At 34.3% G+C, this 10,875-nt stretch overlaps 2 protein-coding genes across 3 annotated transcripts; one reads left to right on the top strand and one right to left on the bottom strand.

Annotated features, from left to right (window-relative positions):
- Positions 1–557: 557 nt before the first annotated feature.
- On the bottom strand, positions 558–4,057 carry LOC145728778 (sodium channel protein Nach-like). 2 transcript variants are annotated; one of them, XM_081979263.1, is made up of 7 exons: positions 3,399–4,057; positions 3,018–3,348; positions 2,865–2,961; positions 2,535–2,811; positions 2,430–2,483; positions 2,186–2,377; positions 558–862 (listed from the first exon to the last, which is right to left on the bottom strand). In XM_081979263.1, exons 1-7 carry the CDS (start codon positions 3,640–3,642, stop codon positions 720–722), a joined length of 1,338 nt encoding a protein of 445 aa, XP_081835389.1. In that variant the 5' UTR covers positions 3,643–4,057; the 3' UTR covers positions 558–719. The 2 variants fall into 2 exon arrangements, 1 of the variants encoding a protein (XP_081835389.1); XR_014178162.1 differs by lacking the exons at positions 2,186–2,377; positions 2,430–2,483; positions 2,535–2,811; ... (1 more) ...; positions 3,018–3,348; positions 3,399–4,057 and adding exons at positions 983–1,616; positions 1,671–1,802 and having other exon boundaries at positions 704–862.
- Positions 4,058–5,016: 959 nt separating this feature from the next.
- Positions 5,017–10,232, top strand: LKRSDH (lysine ketoglutarate reductase/saccharopine dehydrogenase). Its single transcript, XM_081979256.1, has 14 exons — positions 5,017–5,174; positions 5,228–5,597; positions 6,258–6,515; positions 6,570–6,713; positions 6,766–6,957; positions 7,896–8,212; positions 8,267–8,337; positions 8,420–8,532; positions 8,590–8,825; positions 8,894–9,144; positions 9,200–9,423; positions 9,476–9,739; positions 9,792–9,968; positions 10,022–10,232. The coding sequence occupies exons 1-14, from the start codon at positions 5,130–5,132 to the stop codon at positions 10,156–10,158; spliced, it is 2,799 nt and encodes a 932-aa protein (XP_081835382.1). The 5' UTR covers positions 5,017–5,129; the 3' UTR covers positions 10,159–10,232.
- Positions 10,233–10,875: the final 643 nt, after the last annotated feature.

Genomic DNA, 10,875 nt, shown 5'->3' with positions numbered 1-10,875 from the left:
CTTGCCAAGTAGCAGTAAACTTTAGCCACCAGTTTGCGTAAACATGCAGAAAGTGAATTGTTCATTATGTGGGTTTTAATTTATATAACAGCAACGCTTTAATTTTATAAGTACAATTAGAGAGACACTGATGTTAAGTTTTATAAGTTATTTTTAACCTATTTAGGGTGTTTTTAATAAAATAATTAAAACACTCAAAAATTTTTAAATTTAAATTTAGAGTGGTTACAAAAACAATCTGACAAATTAAAAAAAAAACTTAATTTGCTTAATAAAAGAAGAAGAAACAAAAAACTGATCATCCATCAGCATCTGGGTGGTCTTAAAGACACATGTGTTACGCAACAAGTTAATGGACTTTTGTTTGTTTAATGAATCTGACAGTAATACGTCACATATCGCTCACGAGGCTTGTTTGCCGAAGGTGTAAATCCGCCGTTTAATTTAAAATAAAGAAAAAAAAAACGACAAATGCTTTTTCCGCACCCATTTTAAGTTTATTTTGTTACCAAAGTCAGTTTGAAACTAAGAATTCTATGAACATATGTGCAAATCTGCAGAACGTATGATGTGCATTTAAGTTTGGATACTAAGGATCTCATAATTGTCTATTAATGTAAGTTATTGCAATAAAACGTTTTCTTGCCACTTTATTGTAAAAACAAAAATTGTTATAGATACAATCAAACTTTTATCATTTTTTATAAATTAGCATACACCTAAGAAAGATCAGTTTCCTGCATATTTTTTTTCGATTTAGCTATCAAAAACCAATACAATCTCAATGTAAAATAATATATAAACTCTATGATAGACGGAACGCTGGATCCCAAAAACAGCCCGATTACACCACCAATATAAACTGAAACAGACAAGAAAATTGGTATAATTACAATCTGACCATTTCTCAAAACTGGAATTTAGAGTTTAGCATTTATACTTGAGTACAAGCAAAAAACTTGGAAAAAAAAGGAAAAAAAACCTTGCTCAAAAAATCCTCTTCCAAAGGCCTTGCTCAAATGGATGATGCAGACATATGCTAGTGTATTAAATTCGATTGATTTTTCTTTTAGTTGTTTGATAATGAATCAGTTTCGTCTGAAGCCTTGTTGTTCTTCCCTGTTTGTTACTGGTGTTTCAAGTCTTTCCTTCAAAAATTTTGTGTGTGAGGATTTTTAAATGTTTTCCTAGTTCAGGTCCGGCATATTTCAGAAGTTCATTTGGAATGAGGTCTGTCCCGGGAGCTTTTCTGTTTTTCAATTTTGAAATTTTTGCCATTAGCTCTTCTTTGTTCAGTTATTTGATGGGTTGTCTCGTAGTTCGATGCTTATGGCTTCTGTTCTTGAGTATCTTCCAGACTTTATTCTGTGCTTCGCTTATTCTATGGTCGTGATTCTGTTTCTCACTTCTGTATATTCGGAGTGTTCTTCTGTCGTTGGTGAGCTCCTGAGCTTATGATGTAATCTAATGGTTTTTAGTTATATGCGTCAAATCAGGGACTAAAGTTCAATTTCTTGCGAAGGAGGCGCCTGGACAGCACATAACACAATGTACGTGTACATAACACAAAATGTACACTTTATACACTCGTTGTTTACTCGTTGGGTAGCTTTTAGCTACGAAATAAAGACTTTGTGGAGATTGACTTTGTGTTTTTTGCTTGTACTTACATTACAACTATACTGTGTGAAGATGGACTACTTCTTTTAAGTTATACTTGATTCTAAATTTAATTTCGGCCCAGAAAATATAGTTGGTTGGACCAGATAATTTAGAAACTCAATTTCAAATTTAAATTTGTTGACATCCTGATTTTCTATGTCCATTTCGATGTCAGGCGTGGTCACAACAAATCAAATATGGCACCAACTGGCAACTCCGCAAAAAGTTGAGTAAATACTTTAAATTTTATTTTTGACGTTTGACATTCAACAAGTCATAAACATAAACATCTTTTTGTTTCTTTATTTTTGTCTCCACTGGATTTATTTTTTTAAATTATTTTTTTTCTGTTATTTCAAGTTTTCATGTGCAGCATTTGCAAATCTCTACACAGTGGGTAATTAGCTTGTGATTGGTCAAAAAAAGCAGCTTTCAGCTTGCTGCTTTTTCTTGATCAATCACAAATCATGAACAGAGAAAAAAATTAAAAACATAATTTTTCGATTAAAACAAGATGCATTACCCAGTAAATCAGTAAAACCGAATATAACGTTACGCTTGAATCTCATTTTTGGAAAATCTCTGATTCCATACTGTAAACTGGATCCGAGGAACCAATTTCTGGAATCGGTTTCATCCACTATGTAGTTCACTTCCGCACAGTTTGCCTCACAAGAGCACCACTTTTCTGTTTTTTCTAGAGATATTAGTTGGTCTAAAAAGGAAAAGTTGTCACAGCAATTAATGTTTAGATCTTTCAGGCAAACCTTTGTGTTGAAATAAGCAATGCATTCCCTTGACATTACAAGTGCGTTCCGAAGCTGAAAATCAATTTTTTTCTCACTTTGTTTGATGTAGTAATTGAATTTTACCAAGTTTTTTGTAAAAATGGGGTACACATCCGCATAAATGTATCGCCAACCGTATCCGGCACTCCATTCTACATATCCCGTAAGAGTAAACTGGAAAGTGCTTTAAGTTGCTTTCGTAGAAAAACCGGCATTTTCGTTGTCTGATTGTCAGTTTTCTAGTATCTTCGCTGCTAATAATGCTCAAAGCCTTAACATACACTTGCAACAAGTAATCTTTAGGAACAAAAATAGGTTTGCGACGAATATCAGGTACTTCAAAGGATCCATGGATGTACACCTGATAAAGTCATACTCTAAAGAAGTGGTTATATTAAAGGAGAACTAAGTTACATTAAAACTGGTTGACATATTGGCTATATCAGCAAACCCTTCTCCATCCAAAGGGTGCAAATCAAGGGAAATTCCTCTTAACTGGGACTTGTTGGTACTATGAGAAAAAACTTACAAGTTTACCACATAAGCAACTTAAGTTGCACAACTCACTAAAGTGAAAGAGGTAAGGCCAAGTACGAGTTAAAACTGTAACACACTCCTAACTCAGTCACCACCTGGTGAATCCACTGTTTCGTATTGAGCCACTGACCTGAAACTGTAACTTCAGCTATAAAATTTTCATGCAACTTCAGTAAAGTAGAAATATAATTGTTGGGTGGTAAGTAATCGTCGTTTTCCACCAAATTAAAAGTCCAGTAATTTGCTTTAAAAAGAGATTTTAAAAACCTCGTAAACTTGGTTCGATTTGGTGGGTTTAAACTGTCCAAAACTGATTGTAATTTGACTTCACTTAGATCATCAACCGGGCATATGGTGACCGCTTTAACAAACAATCATGTTTCTTGAGTACTAAACAGGTAAATAGGTTACCTGGTAAGGGGGTAGTCCAAGAAAACTTATCACGTTCTATAGAAATTACCACAGGGTTGTTGATGTATCTTATTACTGTGGCCATACTTAAAGACCAACCGTAGTATAAAGATGTTAAAAACAAAGCAATCCATAAGCATTTTTCTAGTAAAGTTCGACTGTTAACTATGTGGTTTAAACCGTGGATTGTACTTGTACAACAGTACTGTCTTATGTATTTTACTGTAGATTTAAATGTAACCATGCTGAGTATTCTTGATATACAAACAGTGATTTTGTGTTTGAAACGTCGTAATATATGGGTTAATTCACTAGCAAGTTTAATATTTAATGAGTTCTATGAAATAAGTAGTCATTACGTTGTAATATTCGATTGTTATCCCTTATCATAAATCCAGAGATTACTGAAAGAATAATGAACCATATGTAAACTCTAAAGACACAAATTTGCCAGTATTTTTTACGCGGAGGTATTCGATATGGATACGTCCTATAAAGATGACACAAAACAAACAAAAGTCCATTAAAGCATTAAAGGAACCAAATGTTCCCTTACTAGTGGCTATATGCATATGGCTCATTTGTATATCTATCAAACTAGGCCACCCAGAAGGGTCGCAGGAAATCAAAACGTAAAAAACATAAGAATGATTTGTATCGATTTTGTTTGAAAATGTTTCTGCAACAATAGTGGAAAAAAGTTGGACAAGCAAAAAGAAAATAGTGAAAAGGCAATAATATAAATCAAGAAAAATCGCAAGTACTAATTAAACAATGCAAAACGATGTGTAATCGTGATAAGAAAATAAATTATTTAACAAATAAGAACATCTAGAAACGGCAGACGCAATTATTTTGTAAAATAAAAGAAATGATAATGGTAATGTAAATAATTTTAGTTGAATTTTAAAGTAAACCTAACGTTGTAAGTAAGAGAATGTGCCAATCAGCTTTATCACTTTCTATCATGCTAAGTTTACATGTGCAGCTATTGCGTAAATCACTGCCACTGGTCGTAATTTGTGATTGGTCAAAAAAAGCAGCTTTCAGCTTGTTGCTTTTTTTGACCAATCCAGATGGGCCTAGTTCACATGTGCAGTCACTGTTTTCAGCTTGCTGCTTTTTTGACCAATCAAAAACTACCCACTGTGCTGCGATTTACGCAAATCAACATCAACACTTTTTCTGAAATTCTGGTTTACTGCTTTCGAGTCAAAATAATAGTCAATAAAATAAATACAAGTAAAACTTAAAACGGTTTTTCTGTTATCAATCCTTAATGATGTGTTTGAGACAAAAATAATTTATGAGTTTAACATAAACTCATTGAAAAAAATGTGCATGGTAATATAACGAAAAACGTGTAATAGGTTAGTTAATTCTACAGTTTGATACAACAACGTAGACCGATAATAATTTAGGTTTTTGTCAAGAAAACTTCCAACGATACATATAAATTACAAATGAATTACGATGACGACAATCAACGCAAGTTGTAATTAAATGTGATATTGTTAATTTTCGGAAAAGTTTCAATTGTTACCAGACAGTAAACAACTGTTTCTCGTACTGTGATAAACACACAATGACGATAATTTATTATTAAGAAATTGTTTACAGTTGACCAATACAAAAGATAAACCAATATTTAAATCAGTTTACTTGAAGATGCTCGCCGGGTTTATCATCAATATTCGGTTTGAAACAAAACTCTTAGAAATCAGCTGAAAAATGATGAAAGTCTCACCTTTAAAAGCCGTGCAATGCAGACATTTTGTATGATTTATAAAAATTGCATTAGTGTCAATGAAACTAACTTAAACTTGTAGGCATCCAAAAAAATCATTGCAATTCGACGAGAGGATCAAAGCGTATGGGAGAGACGTGCTCCATTTTCTCCCAGTCACGTGCGCAAATTAGTGAGGAATGGAGTTAAAGTCATAGTTCAACCCTCCAATAGGAGGGCTTACCCCATGCAAAACTATCTCAACGCAGGAGCAATGGTTCAGGAAGATATTTCCGAAGCAAATGTCATATTTGGGGTGAAACAAGTACCGATAGAGCAACTGATACCAGACAAGACTTACTGTCTTTTTTCACATACTATTAAGGCTCAGGAAACCAATATGGCACTTTTGGACGCCATTTTAGAAAAACGGATAAGGTTGATTGATTATGAGAAACTAATGGATGAAAAAGGTAAGGCGAAATAATCCACAAAGTCAAACAAAGAACAGATGATTCATTAAATAAATTATATAGGAAAAAAGAAACTAATTGAATTGTCGTCATTAGTCAGTCATTTAAATGTTGTTTTTAAACTAGAAAAGTCATTCAATCTTTGTAAGTAGCTGGAAAATGCGTGTAATATGTTGATGCCAAAAATTTTGAGGTTTTGATTGACACTTAGTTTATACTAACTAAAAATATTATGACACCTACAAATTATTGTAATTAAAGTAAGATGAAAATTAATATGGATATTTGAAACTTTTTGGTTTATATCTAAAAACAATATTTTAGTCTGATTTTTTTTTGTTAGAGCGGATCTTTAATTCTATTAAGTTCTATTATTTGCAGATCTGAAAAAAATCCAAAATAATGTAATACTCTTCTGAACTTAAGTTTGATTAGATACTGTCATATTGATTTAAGGACATCTTATAAATGTACAATTATTTTACAAATTAAGATCCGAAACTTAAGTATTTTGTAGCTATTCCCACTTATGAGCATTTTTTTTATGTTTGTAGAAAAAAGATTTTTAAGGAAATTTGTCTTCAGCCAGCTCTAAAAATACTTAAATAACTTAAAAAACTAAAAGTTTATAATGTAACAATAACAAAGGAATTTTTCCAGGACAGCGAGTTGTAGCATTCGGAAAAATGGCGGGTATAGCTGGGGTAGTAAACATCCTGCACGGTTTAGGGCTGAGACTTCTAGCTTTAGGACATCACACTCCATTTATGCACATCGGCCCCGCTCACAACTACCGTAACACTAGCATGGCAAGACAAGCAGTCCGAGACGCCGGTTACGAGATTGCTTTAGGGCTGATGCCCAAATCGGTGGGGCCCCTGACTTTCGTGTTTACCGGATCGGGAAACGTTTCTCAAGGTTTTACCCAAACGATCTAAACTAATTTAAACTGTATTAAAGTGTTTTAAACAGGTTCTCAAGAAGTGTTTCAAGAGTTACCCCACGAATACGTCACCCCCGAGATGTTGAGAAAAGCCGCGGAGCACGGGAGTCTTAACAAAGTGTACGGTTGCGAAGTGCGACGTAGACACTACTTGGAACGGGCAGAAGGGGGAGGTTGTGGTTTTGATAATGTTAAAAAGTGTTAAAGAGCTTAAATTGAATTTAGGATTTGATAGAGTCGAATACGAGGAACACCCCGAGCGTTACGTGTCGACTTTCAGCAAGAAAATCGCCCCCTACGCTTCCGTTTTAATTAACGGGATTTACTGGGCGGTCAACAGCCCCAAGCTTCTGACAATTCCGGATGCGAAACATCTCTTGAGACCACCCCACACGCCTTGGTTACCCACATCTATAGGTAAGTGATCTAATTTTGTTACTTAATCCATTTAAGCTGAAAAGTGAGTAAAACTTTTCTCGATTGTACTAATAAAATATTCAAATTACACTTTCTCATTGTAATGATATTTAAACTACAGAAAACTGACAAACCAACAACATTTCAACATCAAAAAACCAATCGTAATATCACACCATCCTAGAGGATAAGAAATACTACAAAATGAGCCAAAACTGGCCTCTCTAGCTCTTCATGTTATCGAGATTGAATTTCAAAAAGTAGTAAAGAAAGACCCATTCTTTAAATTTTTTTGAAAAATTAAAAATTTTAAAGTGCTTTTTTGTACTTATTTTACCTAATTTAAGGTCTTTTTTTTGCAAAAATTTTTTTTTTTCAATTTTTGAATGATTGTAACTTTTTTATTTGAACTCTTATAGATTTCACTAAAACGCCATTAGAAAGAGGATAAAAAATACAACAAAATGAGCTAAAACTGGCCTCTCGAGCTCTTCATGTTACCGAGATATTAAATTTCAAAAAGTAGTAAAAAAGACTCCTCATACCCTCCCATTCTTTTCTCTTTCTTGTTTATCTAGAATATCATTTGAAACAGCAAACACATCAAGCAAATACTAATAATTCAACTGAAATAAGTCAATCAACTAATTGAAGTTTATAATAGCAATAATGTAACACTTGCCTAAGTAACAACAACTAACAAGCAAGAAATTTCGTGCGTAAAATGCTTCTTACAGCACTAGTTACAAAATATACTATTAACCAGAAGATTTGAAATGTGTCACACTAAAGGTTTATTTACTTCAGTACAATGTCCATAAGCCTAATTTATGAATTTATGATAAACATAATTAAAATACCACCACTTTATTGACTGAACTTAATACTGTCACAAATCAATATTTTCACGAGTTAAACTTTAAGCAGAAAACTTTTAGGTGCTCCAGCTCTCCCTCATCGAATGTTGGCAATCTGCGATATATCAGCAGATCCGGGTGGATCGATCGAGTTTATGAACGAATGCACCACCATCGACACGCCATTTTGTTTGTATGACGCGGACAGAAACAAGGACACCAAAAGCTTTAACGGTACTGGTGTTCTTGTGTGCAGCATCGACAACATGCCCACCCAAATCCCTAGAGAGAGCACCGATTTTTTTGGGGATTTACTGTTGCCCTTTACCCAGAACATTATTCAGTCTGATGCTCAAGCACCGTTGGAGAAACATGATTTTAATCCTGTTGTTTATGGAGTATGTTTCACCCAGATTGGATTTTTTATAATAAGAAACTGATGTAACTTTCAGGCGATTATTGCAAGCAACGGAAAACTCACACCCAATTTTGAATACATCCAAGAACTAAGGAATGAAAATATGTAAGTGTTCACCAAATTCCAAATCTGCGCAAGTATTAATAAACTTAATCAAATTGTAAACATTATGCAATATTTCACTCAGGTTTCGTCACAAACTGGCACCAGACAACAACATGGACAAAAATGTACTAATCATGGGCGCGGGACGAGTGGCACCACCATTAGTGGAATACCTCTGCAGAGACAAAACCGTAGGTTCGTCAAAATTGATACAGATAAAACTGTGATTATTAATAACTATATTATAATAAGGAATTACAGTGGCGTGCGAAAACAAAGATCTAGCAGATAACTTAGCAAAAGCCTATCAGGGAGTGGAAAGTGTCTACCTTAACGTAGCCGATGCTCAGGATACGTCATTGCATCAACTGATAGAGAAGGCGGATGTGGTTGTTTCTATATTACCAGCTAATTTGCATCCACGAATTGCTAAATGTTGTATAGAAATGAAAAGACATATGGTTACTGCAAGTTATATGAGCAGTGAGGTAAGAAAAATATTTTCCTTCTTTCTTACTCCCGTTTTTTTTAGAACAACACTACCAATAATTGACAGATCAAATCTCTTCATCGTGAAGCCCAAAATGCTGGAGTAACTGTACTAAACGAAGTTGGATTGGATCCAGGCATTGATCATCTTCTAGCCTTGGAGTGCATCCAAGAAATCCAAGCTTCTGGTGGACGAATCACCTCCTTTGAATCATTTTGTGGTGGTTTGCCAGCTCCAGAATTTAGCGACAATCCTTTACGGTACAAGTTTTCATGGTCACCTAGAGGAGCTTTGCTGAATACCTTGTCGTCTGCCAGGTAGTATGAACACTCACTTGACTGTAACCAGCTTAAAAGATTTTGTTAAACACAGATATTTGAGTAAAGGACAAATTGTTGAACTGAGTGAGGGAGGTGAATTGATGAGGGCCACCAAAGCGTTAGATTTCCTTCCTGGGTTTAACTTGGAAGGGTTTCCTAACCGGGACAGTACGGTTTATGGAAAACTTTACGGAATTGAAGATGCCAACACGATTTTAAGAGGGACTATTAGATACACTGGCTTCTCACAGTCGGTGCGGATGTTGCAGTTCTTGGGTAATTTTGTTATCAACCATACTCGAATCAACCATAAATGGTGTTGTTGCAGGTTTACTGGATCCAGAACCTCATCCTTCGCTGCATCCTCAAGGACCTGAAATCACCTGGAGACAACTGGTCTGCACTTTACTGGGTCTGGAAGATTCCAATATTTTCTATGACAATCTTACTAATAACATTTCGGAAAGGACTGGAAGCGACTATGCTGTAGACGTTTTGGAGGAGTTGGGACTTTTGGGCGAAACTGTAGTCACCAAGTGCGGTTCACCCTTAGATACTTTAACGCAATATTTGTCGTTAAAATTGGCTTTAGGTCTCGTAACCTCATTAAAAACCTATACATATCTGAGTTCATGGAATTGCAGGTAAAAATGAACGTGACTTGGTAATATTGCGGCATGACATTGGTATTTACTGGCCTGATAACCGAAAAGAAGTGCGCGGGGTTAATTTTGTGGTTTACGGAGACAATCAGGGACATTCTGCTATGGCCAAAACTGTAGGATACCCCACTGCTATTGCAACTAAAATGATACTGGATGGTACCAATTTTAATGTAGTGTCTGATCGTGTAATTTGAGAGGATTTATTGTAGGTGAAATACAGGAACGAGGCGCCATTTTACCATTTGCACCCGAAATTTACCGGCCAATTCTTCAAAGATTACGAGCTGAAGGTTTGGTCAGTAGTGAAACTTCCAAGTTTTTTAATTCTGTAATTCAGTTAAGTTAATTTACTAAGATTAAGATGTTTTTACCTAAATCTACATTGTTTGTTATTAAAAAATATAGCGCTCAATTCATTCAGTGGAGAGTTTTTATTTTTACTCTTTGTTTAAATGCAATACCTTATATTAATTTATTTACAGAATGAAAGCAGTAAAATTGCTTTCATTTGGCATACCTAGAACTTATGGTTTTTACAGATTGATTGATTTGATTTCCATCAACCACCCTGTATAATACAAACTTTTTTGTTAAAATAATTTGCTATCCTTTTCCCCAAACCCAAATTTCATGTTAATCGAGTGTAAAAGAACGCATTCTGCAGATCTCTATTTATTTCTTTGTAAATAAGAAAACTTAACTTATTAAAATCTCGCAAACGGTAAGAGATGGGTATAAAAAATGTTAAGCAAACATTATTATAACCTTATGGAATCTTCCAACAAAATACGCAGAAGGTTCTATTTAGAGTAGTAAAGTTATCATATTTATCTGTTAGTAGTGCAGATTTTGTTGTTTATATTAATTTTGTATGTTTATATTTCCTATGCTGAGGTTGAGATATTTTTTTTTCAGACATTTTAATCACTTTTTGTCAATAATTAGTTGTATTTTCTAATCTCTTTGAAAATTGTTAAAACTTTTGTATAAAAGCAGTTTTCAACTTTTCAATCACAACTAACTACGGTTGTTAGTTTGGAAATTTCAAATTTCTGAATCATTC

This window comes from Ips typographus, linkage group LG4 (genome assembly GCF_016097725.1).
Source record: "Ips typographus isolate SLU linkage group LG4, UJ_Ityp_2.0, whole genome shotgun sequence".
NCBI classification, from domain to species: Eukaryota; Metazoa; Arthropoda; class Insecta; order Coleoptera; family Curculionidae; genus Ips; species Ips typographus.
Note: the sequence above shows the minus strand (reverse complement) of the source record. Positions and strands in the feature narration are given on the sequence as shown.

Coding starts and splice junctions, on each gene's coding strand:
- LOC145728778 (XM_081979263.1), bottom strand. CDS start 3,642: ATGGTTACATTTAAATCTACAGTAAAATACATAAGACAGTACTGTTGT. Junction 2,812..2,864: donor ATATGTCAACCAGTTTTAAT/GTAACTTAGTTC, acceptor TGACTTTATCAG/GTGTACATCCATGGATCCTT. Junction 2,378..2,429: donor TTGCTTATTTCAACACAAAG/GTTTGCCTGAAA, acceptor TTTCCTTTTTAG/ACCAACTAATATCTCTAGAA.
- LKRSDH (XM_081979256.1), top strand. CDS start 5,130: ATGATGAAAGTCTCACCTTTAAAAGCCGTGCAATGCAGACATTTT. Junction 5,175..5,227: donor CCGTGCAATGCAGACATTTT/GTATGATTTATA, acceptor TTAAACTTGTAG/GCATCCAAAAAAATCATTGC. Junction 8,338..8,419: donor GAACTAAGGAATGAAAATAT/GTAAGTGTTCAC, acceptor TATTTCACTCAG/GTTTCGTCACAAACTGGCAC.